Source organism: Sturnus vulgaris, chromosome 23 (assembly GCF_052056855.1).
Source record: "Sturnus vulgaris isolate bStuVul1 chromosome 23, bStuVul1.hap1, whole genome shotgun sequence".
Lineage (NCBI taxonomy): Eukaryota > Metazoa > Chordata > Aves > Passeriformes > Sturnidae > Sturnus > Sturnus vulgaris.
In genome coordinates this window covers 5,855,946-5,875,717 of record NC_142265.1, presented here as the reverse complement: position 1 = coordinate 5,875,717, position 19,772 = coordinate 5,855,946, and the positions used below count along the sequence as shown (strand labels likewise).

The 19,772-nt window shown below is 46.3% G+C and overlaps 1 protein-coding gene and 3 non-coding genes across 4 annotated transcripts; all 4 read right to left on the bottom strand.

The window, feature by feature from the left end:
• Window positions 1-14,393: 14,393 nt before the first annotated feature.
• Window positions 14,394-19,514, bottom strand: HSPA8 (heat shock protein family A (Hsp70) member 8). The gene is made up of 9 exons (XM_014883588.2): window positions 19,447-19,514; window positions 18,322-18,531; window positions 17,644-17,849; window positions 17,389-17,541; window positions 16,745-17,300; window positions 16,252-16,454; window positions 15,767-15,965; window positions 15,270-15,502; window positions 14,394-14,897 (listed from the first exon to the last, which is right to left on the bottom strand). Exons 2-9 carry the CDS (start codon window positions 18,524-18,526, stop codon window positions 14,712-14,714), a joined length of 1,941 nt encoding a protein of 646 aa, XP_014739074.1. The 5' UTR covers window positions 18,527-18,531; window positions 19,447-19,514; the 3' UTR covers window positions 14,394-14,711.
• Window positions 15,114-15,210, bottom strand: LOC148221351 (small nucleolar RNA SNORD14). Its single transcript, XR_015808233.1, has one exon. It is a non-coding gene; the product is annotated as a small nucleolar RNA SNORD14 (small nucleolar RNA).
• LOC148221350 (small nucleolar RNA SNORD14) lies at window positions 16,043-16,139 on the bottom strand. Its single transcript, XR_015808232.1, has one exon. It is a non-coding gene; the product is annotated as a small nucleolar RNA SNORD14 (small nucleolar RNA).
• LOC148221349 (small nucleolar RNA SNORD14) lies at window positions 16,527-16,623 on the bottom strand. The gene has a single exon (XR_015808231.1). It is a non-coding gene; the product is annotated as a small nucleolar RNA SNORD14 (small nucleolar RNA).
• Window positions 19,515-19,772: the final 258 nt, after the last annotated feature.

Sequence of the window (19,772 nt, the reverse complement as noted above, 5' to 3'; positions counted from 1 at the left end):
CCCAAACCCAGCTCCTGTGTCAAACACACAGAAAACATCCAACCTGGGGAATTAAAAACCGCTTTTCTAAGCCTTTAAATTCTATTTGATGCAGCACAATGAATGTACAGAGGAAAGGAGTGTTGATAAATTGGGGAATGAGCAGATTTTTCTCCAGGTCTCTGCACAGCTCTCGTTTCTGGGTTGGTATTTTGAGCCTTTCCCTTGAAAAAATCTCTGGTTATTCACAAACTCTGCACTCAGCTTTTGTAACCACCATTCAGCCTGCAGTTAAAAGGTCAATTCTGGTGGAAAGTGGATTTTATAAATCACTTAAGACAAGCCTCAGTGCACTTGGCTTGGTTTTTCCACCCAGTTTAAGCACACAAATTTCTCCATCCCCTTCTGCACACAAATGTCACAACTCCCACCTGAGGCGTTCCTGTGTCACCTGCACGGGGACAATTCCTCATTAAAAGGAGCTCTCCTTGATTGCAGGATAATTAAACTTTGTTTTTTCTTTCATGTTTGCCCCAAATAAATTGCAAAACGAGTTTACAAAAAAAAAAAAAAAAAAAAAAAAAAGAAATCGGGGAAAAAAAATCACCTTTTTGATGATCAAAGGGAGAGATTGGTTCCATTACTTGCATTAGGCAGAGTTGGCTGTGCTGTGGCCTTCAGAATAAAGGCAGAAATGTACTTTAGAAAGATCTGAGTAACACACTTTACTCGAAACATTTTTGTATTATGTGGCTTCTTGACTCTTTCAGCTTCCTCTGTATCTGTGCACTTTATTTTAAGCACTCCAGAAGTGGATGACAGGTCTGGGGGGGGGAAAAGGAAAAAAAAAAAAGAAAAAAAAAGAGAGAGAGAGAATCAAGTCAGCATCTCACAAATGCATCTTCAAAATATGCTTTAAAAGTGGAAATTGCATTTTGAAATGGCATTTTGTCCCTTGCCGAGGGTGAGGTCCCCAAAGTGAGGGGACGGTGTCTAATGTTCAAAACACTTCCTCACATTGGGGAATATTTATTTTAAAGGGAAATATTAAAATGTCATTCCAAACAAGGAGTGATGCAGGTGGATAACTCATAACAAATTAATAACATAATATTTACATTATTTTCAAACCTTTTTTTTTTTTTTAATTCAGCCAGCTGTTCCTGATATTTGATTTTACATGATTTCCTGCTCAAAACAAACAAACAAACAAAAAAATAGAAGTGGTGCTTGTCCATCCCTCCCTAAACCTCCTCTTTTCCAGGAGAATTTCACTCAAATTAATTGCACAATTAGCAGCCTCAAATACACATTTCCCAAAATATTCCTGATGGATATATCTGGAAATCCCTGAAAATCACTGCAGTGAGTTTGGAATTTCCTTTTAGAACTGGAGAAACGTGATAGCAAAATCCCACAGACCTCCAAACCTGCTCATTTCTTGCTGATGGGAGGAAATTTGGGATTTTTAGGTCTTGATTGAAGCCTCATCCATCTGGTGTTTTTAATAATGGGGTTCTTAGTTCATAAATGTGTTTTCTGCTCTTCAAAGCTGGTGTTGGAGTTGCTCAGTGCAATGTAATCACCACGTTCAACAATGCAACAAAAAGGGGTTTTCTGCCCAAATTTTGGCTTTTTTTTTAGGAGAGACCCAGCCCTGGCCCTCAGGAGCCTTTGCAAAAGAGTTTGCCAATGGTAATTGGGAAATAATGTGGAAAATTCAACCTGCAAGTCAAGGGCCATAAGCTTGGAGGCAGGAAAGCAGCCAGAAATGTGGGAATGAACCAATGGTAGAAAATATTCTCTGAAATATTGAGGAATTTTAGGATTTTAGGAGCTTGTGCCTCTTTCTCTCACACTCCCATCTAAATAAAAGCTCTGTGTGTGAGTGTGCATTTCTGCCCAGTCCTCGAGGCCACAAACAACTCCAAAAAAAAAAAAAAAAAAAGAGAGAATTTTCCAGTTTGCATCCTCCAGCAAGCGCAATTTCACTCCCAACACACATTAAATTCATTTAGCCTAGTGCATTTTTAATAGACATTATTCATCTATTACCTTAATGAGCCTGTGGTGAAAGCATATTGCCTCCCAATTTTCACAAAAGCAGTCGAACACTGCTGCAGCTTTTTCCCCTTTTGCCCTTCTAAGGCAGCAGCACGGAGGGGGGAAGGAAAAAAAGCCATAGAGACAGATAAGGTTTTTATTCTGTGTCACAACACTACATTAAGAATAAAACCTTCCACTTAAACACTTAAATGAAAACATCGAGAAACTAATTTACCATTTGTAACACATGATTTAAGTAGGAGCAGCTTTAATTTTCTTCCCATTTTCCTCATATTCAATGTGAGCCCACATTAGATTTCACTGGCTCAAATCACAACACTTAAAGCCACTTTCATTTTCTTTTTGATTAAATAATTGAAATTCCTGTCACTGCCTGCACTTTACTAGCACACAAATTTTCTGTGTAAAGATAAATACTCTTTTTTCTCCCTTCGCTGCTCGTAGGCTTTTTCTTTTTTGGGAGCTTTTTTTTTTTTTTTTTTTTTTTTTTTTTTTTCCCCCTTCCCAGTTTAATCTTAAAAGCAGGCAAGGTTTAGTTTATTGATGGTTCCATAAAATGGATCAGTACTCCATTCACCTATTTCGTGGAATTATACACGCTCCCATTAAGTGATTGTTTGGAGAAATTATGGAAAGCCATCTTCTCTAATTCAGCTGCCGTGGTTGGGAGGTTATTGCCATCCAATCCTAAAAGGACAGGAAGCCTGGTTCCTTCTCTGCTGCTCCCTCTGCCATCCATTAATGCCTCAAGCCTTGAGGTTTATTTAAGCTTTTCTTTCAATTAGGGTAACAAGTTTTATTAATGCTCCCTAATAAGTTACTCCCACCAAATCCAAGGCTCTGTGAATTGGCAGCAGCACTTGGAGCTGCTGGGATGGGAGGGGAGGCTGGAAAAGGGGTTGGGAAAGGGAATTTCACAAATTCTGGGCCCCATCAGGGTTTGGGGATTGGTCTGGGGAGCAAAGGGCTCTGCATGGGTGTGCTGGAGGATGGATTAATTCTGATTAACAGCGTTTAGATTTGCATATCTTGGTAAATCTGTGCTTTAATGTGTTCTATATGGAGCATAAATATAAATATTTCGATATATTATAGAAGGAAGGAAGGAAGGAAGGAAGGAAGGAAGGAAGGAAGGAAGGAAGGAAGGAAGGAAGGAAGGAAGGAAGGAAGGAAGGAAGGAAGGAAGGAAGGAAGGAAGGAAGGAAGGAAGGAAGGAAGGAAGGAAGGAGAAAGAAAGGAGAAAGAAGAGAGAAAGAAAGAAAGAAAGAAAGAAAGAAAGAAAGAAAGAAAGAAAGAAAGAAAGAAAGAAAGAAAGAAAGAAAGAAAGAAAGAAAGAAAGAAAGAAAGAAAGAAAGAAAGAAAGAAAGAAAGAAAGAAAGAAAGAAAGAAGAGAAAGAAAGAAAGAAAAGAAAGAAGATTTAAATACATCACAGGTGTTCTCTGCTTTCCACCATCAGCCTCACAATTTTCCTCTGACATGACACAAAATATTTGGTGCTGCAGCAAAAGCCTCGGGAGGAGTTTAAGCGAATTTAGAGGGAATTCCTTCCTATTTAAATGACAAAGGTTCCCCATCCGGGTCTGACAGCTCTGAACTTCACTCCTGTCCCAAAATCCCAGGATTTTGAGCTGCTCCACGCCAGCAATGCCATCCCAGCCTGTGCTTCCATCCCTCAGCACGCACCAACGCCCTCCTGTTTCCCCACGAGGAAAAATCAGATTTTTCCAGAGTCAAATTAGCCCCACCTAAGTCAGGTCCAGAATCAGGGACCTTCCTGTGAATGAGGCAAAGCACCAGGTCAGCCCCAGCTTTTAATGCTGAAAAGAGCTCCAAGAAACAGAAGAAAACAGAAGAAAATCATCTTTTCATGATTGCCCCATCCTTCCCCTCTAACCATTCACCCAGAGGACATTGTCACCATATAATAACTGGCCATGTCAGGATTAATTAAGCAACTCCTAATTAAGCAGATGCTGCTTTTGTCAGGCCCAAATGTGGGTGCAGGCACAGATATGATGCTAATTGAATCCTTGCTGGCGATTTTTCACCCCTAAATGCACAAGAAAGAGAAGAATCTTGGAGGCTCATCTGCTCAGCTCGGCCACGGGGGGAGATTTGCAAAGCCAGAAAAATGAGCAGCCAAATCCAGGGGGATGTGCAGCACCAGGGGCTCCTGGGCAAAGAATGCAAAGTCCCCCCCAAAAAAAGAAAAAAAACAACCCTGAGATGTTGAATATGGGTTGTGCCCTGTTGCCACCACGCCACCAGCAGGGATCAGGGATTGGTTATTTTGTTTAACTTGAAGGAAAATGAGGATTTTTGGTGTTTTTTTTTTTTCCTCCCTTGGCCAGAGGTTGAAGATCTCATGGGATTTTTCCAGGCTCTGGCAGCCCCTGGCAGCTTCAAGGAGGCTCTGACAGCACAAATATTTCAAATTTCAACAGCAGAAAGACTTAATTAGGTGCTGGATACCTGAATTAAAAGGTGCTCCTCTCCCTGGAACCTGCCTCTCAAATTCACCAATTTTCCTGTGTAAGATGCTGGGAAGAGCAAAGCTCAGCTCCAAGCCTTGGTGTTCAAACCCACTGAGATGTTCCTGAAACAGCCCCTGACCACTGAGCACCTGGAGGTGGCAAAAACCAGGAAATTCAGGGTGCTTGGGGACCAAAAGATGGGAAATTTGGGGTGCTTGGGGTCAAAAAAATGGGAAATTTGGGATGCTTGAGGATCAAAAACCAGGATATTTGGGGTACTTGGGGACCAAAAACCAGGAAATTTGGGATGCTTAGGGTAAAAAAACAGGAAATCTGGGGTGCCAGGAGATCAAAAAAATGGGAAATTTGGGGTGATTGGGGTCAAAAAATGGGAAATTTGGGGTGTTTGAGGGCCAAAACCCAGGAAATTTGGGGTGCTTTTGGACCAAAACCCAGAAAATTTTGAGATATTTGGGGAGCCCAGGCTCTCCTTGGCAGTGCCCAGCAGCCCCTCATGCCCCCCCAAAAAAGAGAAGCAAATTTTGCAGATTTAAGTTTGCAAATTAAACCTCACTAAAGTGAAGGTGAGTTCTCCCTGATTTCTTCATGGACTGACCCCAGAATTCCAGGGTTAAAGCTGCTGGGTTTTTATTTTTTATTTTTTTGCCCCACAGCCTCACTTTTTTACCACTCCTGGCACAAAAAGGTGATTTCTCCACCTCGTAGTTATCAATGAATAATTAAGTCTCTTCTAGTACCCCCCCTATGCTGAGAATGCCTTTTAAATGAAAATATTTTCCATTCGATTTTTGTTAGCTGCTCAATGAAAAATGGGAAAAATAAGCTAATTACAGCTCTCCTAATTAAGCTCCTACAATAACCCCATAATTATGCCCATATTTATCACCTTGGTGCTGGACACTTTAACCTGTTGTGGTTTGTAATTAGTCAGGGGCTGTAAGGTTCTCTCTCATGGTCTGGGTAGAATTTGAATTTAAAGTGTGGAAACAAACTCTGTGCTTATCAAATTGTAATTGGGGTAATTTAGGAGGGGTTTTGATAATTTAGGAGGGGTTTTTATCAGCAGCAAGCCCAGGTCAGAGACTTAGGCTGGGTTTAAGCACACTTAAAATGTGTTTTATTCAAGAGAAATTGTGGCATCTCTGCTGAGCAGCACAAAAATGGCCTTTTTTTCCTAAAAAAAAAAAAATGTTGGAGAAAGGCTGAAATTCAGGCAGAGAAATCTGCAGGAGATGCCAGCCCCTGTTTTAGGAGGGGAGCTGTGCTTGTGTTTTATTTTTATGTTCTGGGGAGGATGCACAAGGTGTAGGAGCATTTCCTTCTCCTTTAATGGAGACACAAATGGGTTTACAAGGAAAAAAAATAAGAAAAAACTCTCCTGGACTGATATTTGCTCAATTCTATCCATATTGACAGCCAGGGAGAAAAATCTCTTTTTGCTTTTGGTGCCTGGAGGACTCACAAATCCACAGGAGCTGCTGGTTTTCCTGGGAAAAGCCAATTCCCTGCAGGTAGAGATCCCTCTGCAGAAAAACCCTTCCCCGAGGGGCCAGAGGTGTCAAACTGCAGAAAAAAATTGGAATTTTGCTGCTAAAATATTTGTATTTCACCTGCACTGAGGGTTGAGGTTATAGAATTGTTTGATTCCTTAAAGCACTGCAAGATTTCAATGCTCCTTGGGTTGGAGAGGTGGAGAATTCTTTTTTCCTCAGTCAAAGGTGTCAAACTGCAGAAAAAAAATGGATTTTTTTCTGCTAAAATATTTGTATTTCCCCTGCTCTGAGAGCTGGGGTTACAGAATCAAATCACTGCAAGAATTCAGCTCCTCTGGGATGAAGAGTTGGGAAATTCTTCTTTCCCCAGAGAAAGGAACAGGAGCTGCTTTTCCCCAAAGGAAACTCCCCAAGAAAATCCACCAAGGCTCCATTGCCTGCTCCAAACACCCAAAGAGTTGGGCTTTGATTTCTGGATTTATGACCCTTTTCTTGCTGGAAAAAAAAATGAAATTAAATCTGCCCAGTGGGACAGCAAATGGAGTCAAATAAATTGGTTTTATACAGCAAACTCACCTGGGTGGAATTGTAGGAGTCATGAGTCTTCTGAGGATAAATGATGGAATATTCTGGGTTGGAAGGCACCCACAGGGATCAGCAAAGTTCTAAATTAACCCCACCAAGTCAGAGATTGAGGAGGACCCAAGAGTGCCACAAGGTTTATTAATTGTGAAGAAGTTCATGGTAAGAGATAAAAATTACAGAAAACCGAGGGGGAGGATGATTTTTGCACTAAACCTTTATGGAAATACCGAGAAATTTGTGGCATCCTGGCATTTTCCTGCTCTGAAATGAGCACTGCCCCCAATTCCGAGGCCATTCAGAGCTGATTTATTTCTTGAGGCTCCACAGACTACAAAATCCAGCCATTACAACCTTTTAAAAGCTTTCTTGCCACAAACTAAAAATATCCCTGGCTGACAGATGCAAGCTGTCAATAAGGAATTTAAGAACTCAGTATGGAGAGTGGAAAGAGTGCAAAGTCTTGATAAACATCTCAAATTGGGTCTTACTCAGTGGGAAACAAGTAGTTTATAGTGGTAATTGTAAAGGGCATTTTACATGAAATCAATTAAATGAAAATCTTTTAAACCCTTTTTAAAAAGAGACCTTTTTAAGTTAACAGGTGATTTTAATTGGAACCATGGGACTTGCAGCCCGGGAGGTGAGTTGGAGTTTTTTTGTTGAGGAGGGATTTTTTTTTTTTTTTTGGAAGCTTTCAATATAGGGGAAAATCGATCCACTTCCATCAGCATCTGAACTCCCAGAGCCTTGCAAGTTGAGGAGTGAGGCTGAGCAAGAATTACAGTTTGCTCTGGTTTGTGAAGCTTTTCCTTGCAATTAAATGTGTCTCCATCCCTCCATGATTTACCAAGGAAAATTTATCAAGGATAATTCTTTTTAATCAGAATCCTCTGCCATAACCCACTGTAAAACTCCTTTAGAGCTATTTTATGTTTAAATTTGAGTTCCAACATCCCAGCTGACACAAGCATAAGCAGCAATTCCAATGTGAGTAAAATTCCAATAACTTAGCTTATAAATTCCTTTATTTTCTTTCTAACAACCCTAAAGATGCTCTGCAGGATTATCTGGAGCAGGCAATGAGGGACAAATTCCAGGAGCACAAAACCTTTCCTGAAAGGAAATGATATTTTGGGCATTTCCTTTTCGAGCTGGTGAATTCCTTCTCTTCCCAAAGCTCTGCAATCCATCAGATGCAGCTCTCCCTGCCCTGCCAGGTGTGATTCTGCATCACCAGATCCCACCTGGAAGGAGGGGAGGGAAAATCAGGGACAGGAATAACACACAGGTCCCAGGTAAAGGCTTGGAGCTGCTCCCCCTAGAGAGCCCCAAAGGCAGAGATGTACTGGGTTAAACTGTGTGTCCTTTATTCCTCAAAAATCAACTGCAGCTCCTGAAAATCCATGGGGAATGTCTGGTGTGTCTCATCCCAACAGCTGAGCTCCAGGGGGAAGAAGAGGAAGAAAATAAATCACAAAACCTGCATTGGTTTCCCAGCTTTGGGTGGGAAAAAAACCCTCAAAGGAGGAGCACTGAGAAGTTCCTTGGGGAAAATAATAATAAAAAAAGAACCTCAAAGGAGCACTGAGGAGTTCCTTGGGGGGAAAAAAACCCTCAAAGGAGCACTGAGGAGTTCCCCAGGGAGATCCAGAGAGGGAGAGAACAAGGACAGCCTGGAGGATCTGGGATCAGCTCCTGGGTTTTCACCTGGACTCACATCCTGGTGTTATCCCCAGCAAATCAAAATGTACCAATATCCAAAGGGAGAGCTGGAGCCTCCTGGCAGCGGGAGGGAAGCCGGGAGGAAGGGGCTTGGCTGGATGTGAGCAGGAGCAGCCAGGGGTGATCCCAGCACCTTCCCTGTGCTTCCCTCCCTCCCTCCCTGCACTGTGGGGCTGAGAGGACAGCGAGGGGTTTATTTATTTTATGGCAGTGTTTGGGACATGGGAAACGTGAAAACATCCCCCCAAAAAACCAAAACACTTCCCTGGGAGCGTCCAAGGCCAGGCTGGATGGGGCTTTAGGATGAGCTTTAGGGTCCCTTCCAAACCATTCCATGATTTCCTATCACGGCTTTAATCCCTCCTGCCCTTCCCTAACCCTGCAGTGACCTCTGTCCTCATTCCCAAAGCCGGGGTGACCTCCTGGCTGCCAAAATCCCGGCAGGGAGGGAGGGGAAACTGAGGCACAGCCAGCAGGGGAGCAGCAGCAATCCATGGGCAGCATTCCCAGCTCAGTGCCAGCCTTCCTCCATGGAATTGCTGTGCTCCTGCCGTGCTCGCAGTGATTAGTGGCAGTGTGAAGTTATGGAGTGGGGGATCCAATCCCAGGCTCTGCACAGCCCTATTTGGAGGGGTGAGTGTTCTGCAGGTTTTTTCCCTGCCTGTGACAATCTGCACAAATAGGCTTTTAAATTAAGCAGTGATTTGGAATATAAGTGAGTGCATTTAAGCTGCTAAGAGATGGAAAGATCCTAATGGCTGAAATATTTGTCATATCACAAATAAACTGGCTGGATCGGGAGCCACTAATATAACTAATTTTTACCAAATCCTTCACTGCTCTGTGAGAGAAAATGAGGTCAGCACAGGTTGAGGCAACAGCAAATGAGCAGCTGCCAGGAGGCAGCACAGAATACTGATAAAGGACTGCAGGAACTGCACTGCCTGCCCACAGAAACAGGAATCACTTTGTTCAAATGAAGATAGAGCTTCTTCCAGAGCATCCAGCCTTTAATGGAAAGGTGCCAATGAATACAGGCTTCCAATGGATCCGGAATACAAATGCATTCCAAAGGCTCCCCACACCTGGGCTCACCCAGCTTTTATTCATCTGGGTGATTTGGGCTGGCAGAGAGGGCAGCAGGGTGTCCTGGGGCACCTGGTGAGAGTCCCTGGGATTCCCACAGCTCCTCTGGGATTTTCCAGTTCTAGGAATTAAACCCTGATTTAATATGCCATTCCCAAGGAGGAAAAGTGACATGAAGAGGAATTCACAGTTCACTTTCACAGAAAAAGCCAAGCCCAAATCCCACAAAGATGATTCCAGGAGCAACTCCCTCACTTCTAGAGGGTGAGGAACCCAGAGGAGCCCCCCAAAATCCCCTGGGCTGTGCCCAGTACAAAGTGCTCACGTGGAGAATAACTCACCTTGGGAAGAGGGAAAAGCTCCTGCAGCAGCAGCCTCTGCTTTCCCTGCCGTGCTCTAAAAGCTGCCTCAAACATTTGGGACCAGCTGGGATGCAGCCACGGTCTGGTTCTAAGGGAAAAACAACAGAATTGTTTGTATTCTCATAAAGGATTCAAGAACACTTTGGGAGGGGAATTTTCTCCCTTTTCCACAGGCATGAACAGCCTGTCTTGGAATGAGAGGAATATTTTGGTCGTAATTGGCCCTTTTCATCCCTAAACCCCAAAAGAGTGGGAAAAAAAAAAGCAATTCCATGGATCAAATGGGAAACTGAGGCACGGAATGTGCTCCAAAAGAACCATGGAATATCCTAAACTGGGAGGGAGCCACAAGGATCGAGTCCAACCCCTGGCCGTGCACAGACCCCCAAACAATCCCAAAATGTCCAAACATTCCTGGAGCTCTGGCATCCTCGGGGCCGTGCCCATTCCCTGGGGAGCCTGGGCAGTGCCCAGCACCCTCTGGAGGAAAAACCTTCTCCTAAAATCCAGCCTGACCCTGGCCTGGCACAGCTCCTGCTCCAAGGAAGGAGACCGAGCATCTCCTGCATTGTGATCCCCCCATGGAAAAACAGCTGGGAGAGAGGATCAGGGTGTCCTGTTCTTATTTGGGATGATCTTGAATGCAGGATCACTCAGATACTGCCCCAAATCCCTGTGCCAAAGGAGAGGAGCTCTCCTGGGATCAATCCACAGGGAGGTGCACAGCGAGCACTTGGGAGCATCAGCCAATTTAAGTAAAAGAAGCTTGACATGGATTAGCAATTGCAACAATTCCTAAATGGAACAGGAGAGGGGTTCATATTTGATAACCATTAAACGGTTTAATGAAATAATTATAAGCCAGACCCCTGAGCCTGGCCGTGATCAATACCCATGAGCTCTGAGCAGCAGCCGGACCCGAGTGCTGCCGCCCTCCCAGCGCTCCCCAGCAGGCAGAGCGGGGACTGGAAATGTGATTGCCACTAAAGTTGCATTAAAACACCCCCATCAAGGGCAGTAATAGATTAAAGGCCGCTGTGGCACTGCAGTGGGCTGGTCAATACCCTTTATTTCCTGCATCAGCCCCAATTTTGCCACCCTCCCTCGCACTATTAGTGGCAGTCGATGCGCTGTCGATGCCTGGTGCTGGCAGAGCTGCATTAATGCAGGCTCACAAAAGCGGGGAGCGTGGCATTATCACTTCACTCACTTTCAAATTACAGCCTAATGCTGTCTGCAGGCAGCTTGTGACACGTTAACACTCGGTGTGCTTTGCTGGGGCCGGGCTAAATATTTCATGTGTAAAGATTGCAGGGAGATTTGATGACTGAAATAAGTCCTGCTGCCCGGTGGGAAATCATTCCCGGGAAGAGAGGTAGGCATTGGTGGGAAATCAGCAGGGAAGGGATGATGGTGATGATGAGGGAGAGTGGAGGAAGAGCAGGGAGGAGGAGGAGGGTGCTGAGTAAAGGCAGTGGTGTGAATAAATCCACACCTTGTCCCCAGGTACCAGGATTGGGTGCCCTGCTGCCGCTTTTAAATGGTGAATAATCCCCCCAAATACACGAAACACGTGGATGTGTCCAGAGAAATGCTTTATTTCGGTTTTATTTCAGTTCTTTTCTGCTGTGGCTCATAACCCAGCCCATCCCATGTGCACCCCTCTCACAGGCTGTGCCATCCCTCACATCCCAACCCCATTTCCAGGCACTCCAAAGGCTCCGGGCAGCCCTGGCTGCAGGGAAAGCCCTGCCCCACTGCTGGCCTGGCTCAGGGCCACAAACCCCCCAATCCTGGCTTTTCCCAGGCCCCAGCACCTGTGCATTGACTGCTCCTGAAGCAAACACTGCTGGATTTCAGCCCTGGAGTCAATGAGGGATGGAAAACCAGGGACTTGAGCAGGGACAGGAAACCAAGGCTCAGCAGTGGCTGCTGCACTCCTGCCTCAGCTGCAGTTTGCCTTTAAATCCCTCCTAAAATGAAATTTTCCCACCACAATCTCCATCCCTGCCTTTTCTTACACCCAGCTCTCACCTTTCCTGAGGAGTTTTTATTTTTTTTATTTTTTTTTTTTGTCTGAATGGGTTGTTAAGGGCTGTTTGGAAGAGTTTACAGCACCTTTGCACTTGCTGGGGGTTAAGGAGTTCCCACTTCCCCATAGTAAGAAAAGGAAGCACAGTTTGGTTAATTAACCTTAATTCCACTGCAGATTATTTATAAATTTGGGGTTTAATCTGTTTAATCCCAGTGAATTGTTTTTCCTCAAGAAACTGCAAAAGCTTCTCCTTTTCCTTTGTTTTTTTCCTGAAAAAATGTGGAGAGAACAAATTGAGTCTGATCCCAGAGCACACCTGGATTTCCTTCCTCCCTCTAGAGCAAGCACTGAATGTTTGATGATAAAGCTGTAAAAGGAACTTGGAGCTGTTTTTCCCACCTTTGCTCCTGGATTCCCTGGGTAATTCTCAGCTTTTCCAAGATTATGTGGGGAACAGGGCTGATGGGGAAATCAGCTTTGCCTTCCCAGCACTGAACAAGAATGAAGCTTTTCCTTCTTCCCCAGTCCAGCAGAATCTCCTTCAAGCCCAAATTTGAGCTGAATCCCAGATAAAAACCAAGAATCCTCAAAAATGATCCTCAAAAGACCCCAGAAAATAAAAGTTACCTGCGTTGGCTCTTTGTTCTGGCCCCCAGGACAGCACTGTCCTCAACCTTCACCTCTCCAGGGACAGCTCTGGGAGGTTCCAAGCCAACCTCATCTAATTTTAGCAGAAAAAGTCTTGAGCTCAATTTTATTAACAAAGAGAAAAAAAAAAAAAGATTAATTCAAGATTATAAAGAAAAGGAATGGAAATATCTCAAAGTCAAGAACTCAGAATTACCCATGAGGTGACCTAAAAGCAGCTCCCATGTTTTGCAGACAACTCTTAGGGTTTCCCTGTGATCAATGCAGAAATCCCATACATTTGATATTGTTCTCACTTTTACTCACTAGCAGTGCCTGGTGTCCTGGCTCAGGTGCTCCTGTGTCCCCTCTGGGTCCCACATGTCCCAGAGCCCCAGCCTGTGCTGTGCCTGTAGGATTTCCCCTCTGAACCCTCCTCCCTGAGCCCCACCGGGCTGTGGGTTTGAACCAGAGCTCTGACAGTCAGGAATTCCCACAAAATACCTTAAAACGCCACTCCCCAAACCCCATTTCCATTTTGTGGCGCCCTCAAGGCAACAAAAACCTTGCACACTATTAATGGGATATGCTGCTCTTGGTCACATTAAACACCATCAGTGTTTTGGGGTGATAAAACCCAGAGGGGCAACCAAAAAAAGGGACCTCGCTGCCATTCCATGGTCAGGTGCTGCTATCTGGTGGCCCAGCACCAGCAGTGCCAGCAGGGTCCCCAAACTCAAAATGTATTTAAACCCTTCTTATTTCTCTCCCTGTTCTGTGTGATTAATTTTTCTTTATTCCCTATTCTAAACAAGGAATTCTCATAGCCCAGGCAGCATGGGGACACCAAGGGACATCCCTGCCAGTCTGGCCTAAGCCAAAGTCACCTGGATTGGGCTGGGACAGGTGAATTTCTCCACAGAGATTTTGTCCAGGGATGTTTGGTCTTTAGGATAAAACAAGGATGGGCACTCAGGGATGTTTTTGACCTCAATTCAGCCAGAGCATGGTGGGGGGTCATGATCAGTGCATGGAGCTGTGGAAGGAGAAGGGGACACAGGAATTTTGGTGATGGAATTTTGGAATGGCTGAACCCCTGCCTGTAAAAGTAAATAGGCAAAGAATACCATGATTGCCTTGCTTTAAACTTTCATTTTACCCATTAAATTCTCAACCCACAGTGCTCAGGTACCACACCCAGCTCCGGCACTGCAACCCAAAAATGTTGTGAAACACTTGGAACGAGGGATCAGGGTCTGCCCCCATGGAGGGGAAGGATTCCTGCTGGGATCCTGGGGCAGCACTCAGGAATGGCTCAAGGGGAACGGTTGAGGTTTCTCTGCAGGCAGGTGATGCCCCACATTGGTCATTGCACAGGGTCTCTAACCCAAAATATTTGGATCATCTCTCCCACATTCCTGCAACCTGGTACCATTCTAGGATTTTCCTGACTGTAGCTGCAATTTAATTGTTCCTCCACTATAAAAATACCTATTTATACATACAGCAATGCTTTTTCATTAATTATGAAACATTGCTGCAAACATCACCCAAAGCCACCTCACTGCACCAGCTAATTCTTCAACTCCAGCCACCTCTGAAACACTCTGCAAGATGAGATACTTCAGGCTAGTAACTAATTATCCAGTATTTTGTACTTGCACGGTGCAATTTATAGGTTGGACTTGATCTAAAAGGTCTTTTCCAACCCATTCCAAAACTTCCTGGCACAGGTCAGTAATTACCTGTTGTAAATTCTCCCAAAAATCCATCCAGATACTAAATGCTCAAAGCAGCACCTTGTTCCAAACCTCTTATCCCACTGCAATACCCACCTGGATCAGGCTCAGTTAAGCAGCAATTATCTGTATTTTGGTTTTTTCCCCCCCCCCTTTATTTATGCAGGTCAACTGATGCAAACAAGTGAAGGCAGAGACAGTGTGATGCCCATTAAATAGTTTTTATTCTTTAGGACATGAATTGCATTTCCACTCATTTACAGTACTGTAAAGTGCAATGGTATTCATCTCCCACCTGCGCACATTTTCAAGTATTTAAAATGCCCAGAAAAAAAATGTTTTTGTTCCATTTTTAATCTTTTTTTTTTTTTTCTTTAGACAGCAGCTCAGTTATGGAGTTTTTAATCTGGCAAGATAAACCCAGATGTGCCTACAGGATTGGGTCCTTCACTCCAACCCCCAGCCTCGTTGGGGGTCTCCTCCAACACTAACTGCTAGTGGAATGCATTTCCCAGTGTCCTTAATCCACCTCCTCGATGGTTGGGCCAGAGGAGGCTCCCCCGGATGGAGGAGCTCCACCCCCAGGGAATCCTCCTGGCATCCCACCGGGCATCCCTCCTGCGCTCTGGTACAGCTTGGTGATGATGGGGTTGCAAACCTTCTCCAGCTCCTTCTGCTGGTGTTCAAACTCCTCCTTTTCAGCCGTCTGCAAGAGAAACAAGAGCTCAGGTGTGAAGCAGCACTACCTGGGTTACACATTCCTACAATCTGGATTTAGCCCCACCACCAAGCCAGATTTACAGTAGAAGCAAAATTGTTTTAGATCCCACATTGCTCCTGGCACAGGACCTTGTCTAACACTGCTGGTAGGCAGCCAGCTGGGAACAGGAGGGATTGGAAACTTGGTGTTCCCAAGCTGTGGTCGCTCAGACATCCAAGGAAGGTACTTGGACCAACACCAGTCTTTCGACTTCTGGTGGAAACTACGAATGGCTTTGGAGTCACTTTCATCACAGCAACCAGTGCTTCTCCTCCATCCTGAACTGTCCCTGGCAACTGAACACTGAGTGTGACATACCTGGTTCTTGTCCAGCCAGTTGATGATCTCATTGCATTTGTCCAGGATTTTCTGCTTGTCATCATCGGAGATCTTGCCCTGGAGCTTCTCATCTTCCACAGTGGCTTTCATGTTGAAGGCATAGGACTCCAGGGAATTCTTGGAGGACACCTTATCCCTCTGCTTCTCATCCTCTGCCTTGTACTTCTCTGCCTCCTGCACCATCCTCTCAATGTCCTCCTTGCTCAGTCGGCCTGCAGAGAACACAAGTCATGAGTTTGCAATTGATCCTTTTTAGGGAATGATCTCAAACTCCCAAATTAGACACTTCCAATCTGGGAGGGGCAGAAGAGGCCCAGAGTGTGCCTTCTTATGAATTTGTTAATTAGTACAACTTAAAGGGCTCACACAGATATAAATCTGTATGAAAATGCTGCTTTACAGCCAAGCTCTGATTAAAACAGAAAAACAGAACAGTTTTTAAGTGAGCTCCCACCCTCAGGGCAGCAGACCCTTACCCTTATCATTTGTGATGGTGATCTTGTTCTCCTTGCCAGTGCTCTTATCCACAGCAGACACGTTCAGGATGCCATTGGCATCAATATCGAAGGTGACCTCGATCTGAGGGACCCCTCTGGGAGCAGGGGGAATGCCAGTCAGCTCAAACTTGCCCAGCAAGTTGTTGTCCTTAGTCATAGCACGTTCTCCTTCATACACCTAAAGAGAAAAACCATCACATTATGTCATTAAAATTGTAATAGGCTACTTTTAATTGTTGTCCTGAAGGGATGTGGTCGCTCAGACATCCAAGGAAGGTACTTGGACCAACACCAGTCTTTCGACTTCTGGTGGAAACTACGAATGGCTTTGGAGTCACTTTCATCACAGCGACCAGAAATTTACTCGTTACAGAATTTAACACATCTGCCCTAAAAATTACTTTAAGTATCAGCCAGCGAAAGCACTCAGAGTGCCTTTTATTACCCCAGAGCTCTCTGCTTACCTGGATCAGCACCCCGGGCTGGTTATCTGAGTAAGTTGTGAAGGTCTGGGTCTGCTTGGTGGGGATGGTGGTGTTGCGTTTAATCAGGACTGTCATGACCCCTCCAGCTGTCTCAATACCCAGGGACAGGGGAGTCACATCCAGCAGCAGCAGGTCCTGCACGTTCTCAGACTTGTCTCCAGACAGGATTGCAGCCTGCACAGCTGAGGGGAGACAGACACAGCATTAAAAACTCTGCAGAACATACACTGTCAACTGTGGCGATGGCATATGGCTCGCTCAGACATCCAAGGAAGGTACTTGGACCAACACAAGTCTTTCGACTTCTGGTGGAAACTACGAATGGCTTTGGAATCTGATTCATCATTGCAAGTCCAAGGGAAATTCAGACAGCTTAGGAAAGCCTTTGTGACTCAGGTGGAAAACCCAGGGCCTACACTGGTTTGTACCACCAAGAGCTGCAGAGTGGGTGATTAACTGATGAATTAATTACCTGCCCCATACGCCACGGCCTCATCAGGGTTGATGCTCTTGTTGAGCTCTTTGCCATTGAAGAAGTCCTGCAGCAGTTTCTGGATCTTGGGGATGCGTGTGGATCCTCCCACCAGCACGATGTCGTGGATCTGAGACTTGTCCAGCTTGGCGTCCCTCAGCGCCTTCTCCACGGGGTCCAGGGTGCCACGGAACAGGTCGGCATTGAGCTCCTCGAAGCGAGCCCTGGTGATGGACGTGTAGAAGTCGATGCCCTCGTAGAGGGAGTCGATCTCGATGCTGGCCTGGGTGGAGGAGGACAGGGTGCGCTTGGCGCGCTCGCAGGCGGTGCGCAGGCGGCGCACGGCGCGCTTGTTCTCGCTGATGTCCTTCTTGTGCTTGCGCTTGAACTCGGCGATGAAATGGTTCACCATGCGGTTGTCGAAATCCTCCCCACCCAGGTGGGTGTCCCCTGCTGTGGATTTCACCTCGAAGATGCCATCTTCGATGGTCAGGATGGACACATCGAAGGTGCCGCCACCCAGGTCGAAGATGAGGACGTTCCTTTCAGCACCGACCTGGAGAAAACATCAATTCTCATTACTCAATTCTTACTCCTACTTTTAACAGTTTACTCGCTGGCCTGACACAGTGACCCCTCCATACCTTCTTGTCCAGCCCATAGGCAATGGCAGCTGCTGTGGGCTCGTTGATAATTCGCAGGACGTTGAGCCCTGCAATAGTTCCAGCATCTTTTGTGGCCTGGCGCTGAGAGTCATTGAAATAGGCTGGGACAGTCACTACTGCATTGGTAACAGTCTGCAAACACAAACAGCTCAGTTAGGGATGTCAATGCTCAATTGTGGATGTCAATGCTCACACACAACTCCTCATCACATTTTACTTCAGTCCTAGACTCACCTTTCCAAGATAGGCTTCTGCAATTTCCTTCATTTTGGTTAAAACCATGGAAGAGATTTCTTCTGGGTAGAAACTCTTTGTCTCGCCTTTGTACTCGACCTGGACCTTGGGTCTGCCAGCATCGTTCACCACAGTGAAGGGCCAGTGCTTCATGTCAGACTGGACCACAGAGTCATCGAATCTGCGACCAATCAACCGTTTTGCATCTGGAAAAAAAAATTTAATCACATTAATAATGGTCAGTCCTAATTAAAAACCTGAAATTCATCCTAAAAAAAAAAAAAAAAAAAAAAAAAAAAAAAAAAAAAAAAAATCAAGAAATCCTAGATCACTACCCTTCACATAATACTACTATGGTTTAGTTAAGACTGAGGTGCAGACACCAAGTTTCACCTCTTTGATAGGCAGAAACTCAGTGCTATTACCTCTAAAATACTGCAAAGGCTGAGCCATAAACCAGGTTGAGACACCTGACTATTGGAGACTGACCACCCTGCAAAACCTACTACAAGGCAAATGATTTCTCTGCCTCTAATAAATCTTAGCTTTTAGTAGCACAGTTATATTCTGGCTAAAAATAATTGAACTATATTAATTTTTTTAACCTTTTTTAATAATCTACAAAACTGAGAAAAATCTTTTTAATCTCTACCACGTGTGCCAGTCCTGCAGCCTTACCGAAGACTGTGTTGGTTGGGTTCATGGCCACCTGGTTCTTGGCAGCATCACCGATGAGCCTCTCTGTGTCTGTGAAGGCCACGTAGCTCGGTGTGGTGCGGTTGCCCTGGTCATTGGCAATGATCTCCACCTTCCCATGTTGGAACACACCAACACAGGAATAGGTGGTGCCAAGATCAATCCCGACAGCTGGTCCCTTCGACATCTTGTCTGAAAAAAGAAAAATAAGTAATTTAATTAAAAGTGAAACTCACCCAGAGAAATTGTGGCTATTTTATCCTTTAAATGTTCAAGGGCAGGCTGGAAGCAAGCTAATCTAGTGGAACATGTCTCATTGTAAGGGGCAATAACCGGGTCTCTTCCCGCCTAAACCGCTCTGGGAATTCCGGATGATCCCTGGAACTCCAGCCCCGCTATCCCACGTGGTCCCGGTAGAGCACACCGGGTGCATTCCCCGCCTCCGCCGCTTGGCGCCACCCGCACCACGTGGCGCGGGACTCCAAATCCCAGCGTGCCCCGCGCCTCCCGCGCAACGTGACCACGTTGGCGGGGCGTGTCCAGCGGCTGCCGGGAAATGGAGTCCCCGCCGGGCGGGCCGCGTGTGCCAGCATAGCCCCAGCCCCGTGCGACACCGACCCCCCCTTCGAGCCATCCCCCACGGGGCCGTTCTCCACCCACGCGGTTTCTTCCCTCCTCAGCGCCGGGCACTGCAGCGCCCGCTATGCCCCGCCACCACCCCAGGCCGCCCCCCAGCGAAGCAAGATGGGCGCTGCGTCTCCTTGAGCCCTCCCCTCTTCTCCCCTCCCCCGTCTCGGCACAAACTAAATGGGAGCGGGGGGAGAAAGCCGAGTCCCCGCTCCTCCCCCTCCCGCGGCAGAATATATTTAGGAATAAAATGTGCTAATACAGGGATAAAAAAATAGCACCGCAGCGGCCCCAAATCGATCAGCACACACCATCCCCTGAGTAGAACCATCCCTCAGGACACAAAACCACCCGGGAGGGGCCCCCCGCCTTTCCCAGGCCGCCTCAGAGATGCCGGTAGCAGCCTCCCCACGCCATTCCAATGCGGCGGCGTCCCCCACGCCCTCCCCGTACCACATGGTGCCCCCTCAGCCCCGTTACCCGCAGTCCGGCCCGGTCTCTCGTTCACACACTGGGCAGGGTATCAGCTCAGCTCCGGCTCGCTCAATGCTCGGCGCCTGCCGCGCTGCCTTTTTATACCCACCCAGAACCTTCCAGAAGGCCACGCCTCCCCCTCACAGCTCTGACCAATCAGCGCGTGGATCCCGCCTTCCTTCCCGCCAGTGATTGGTCCGCGCCGTGCGTGACGCGCGCCGGAAGAGGGCGTAGCGCGCCGGCCGGCCCCGCGTTCTCGAACCTTCATGCGCTTTCCCCGCGCCCCCCCAAACCCCGGGGCGGGCGCGGCTTTCCATGAGCCTCAACCAATC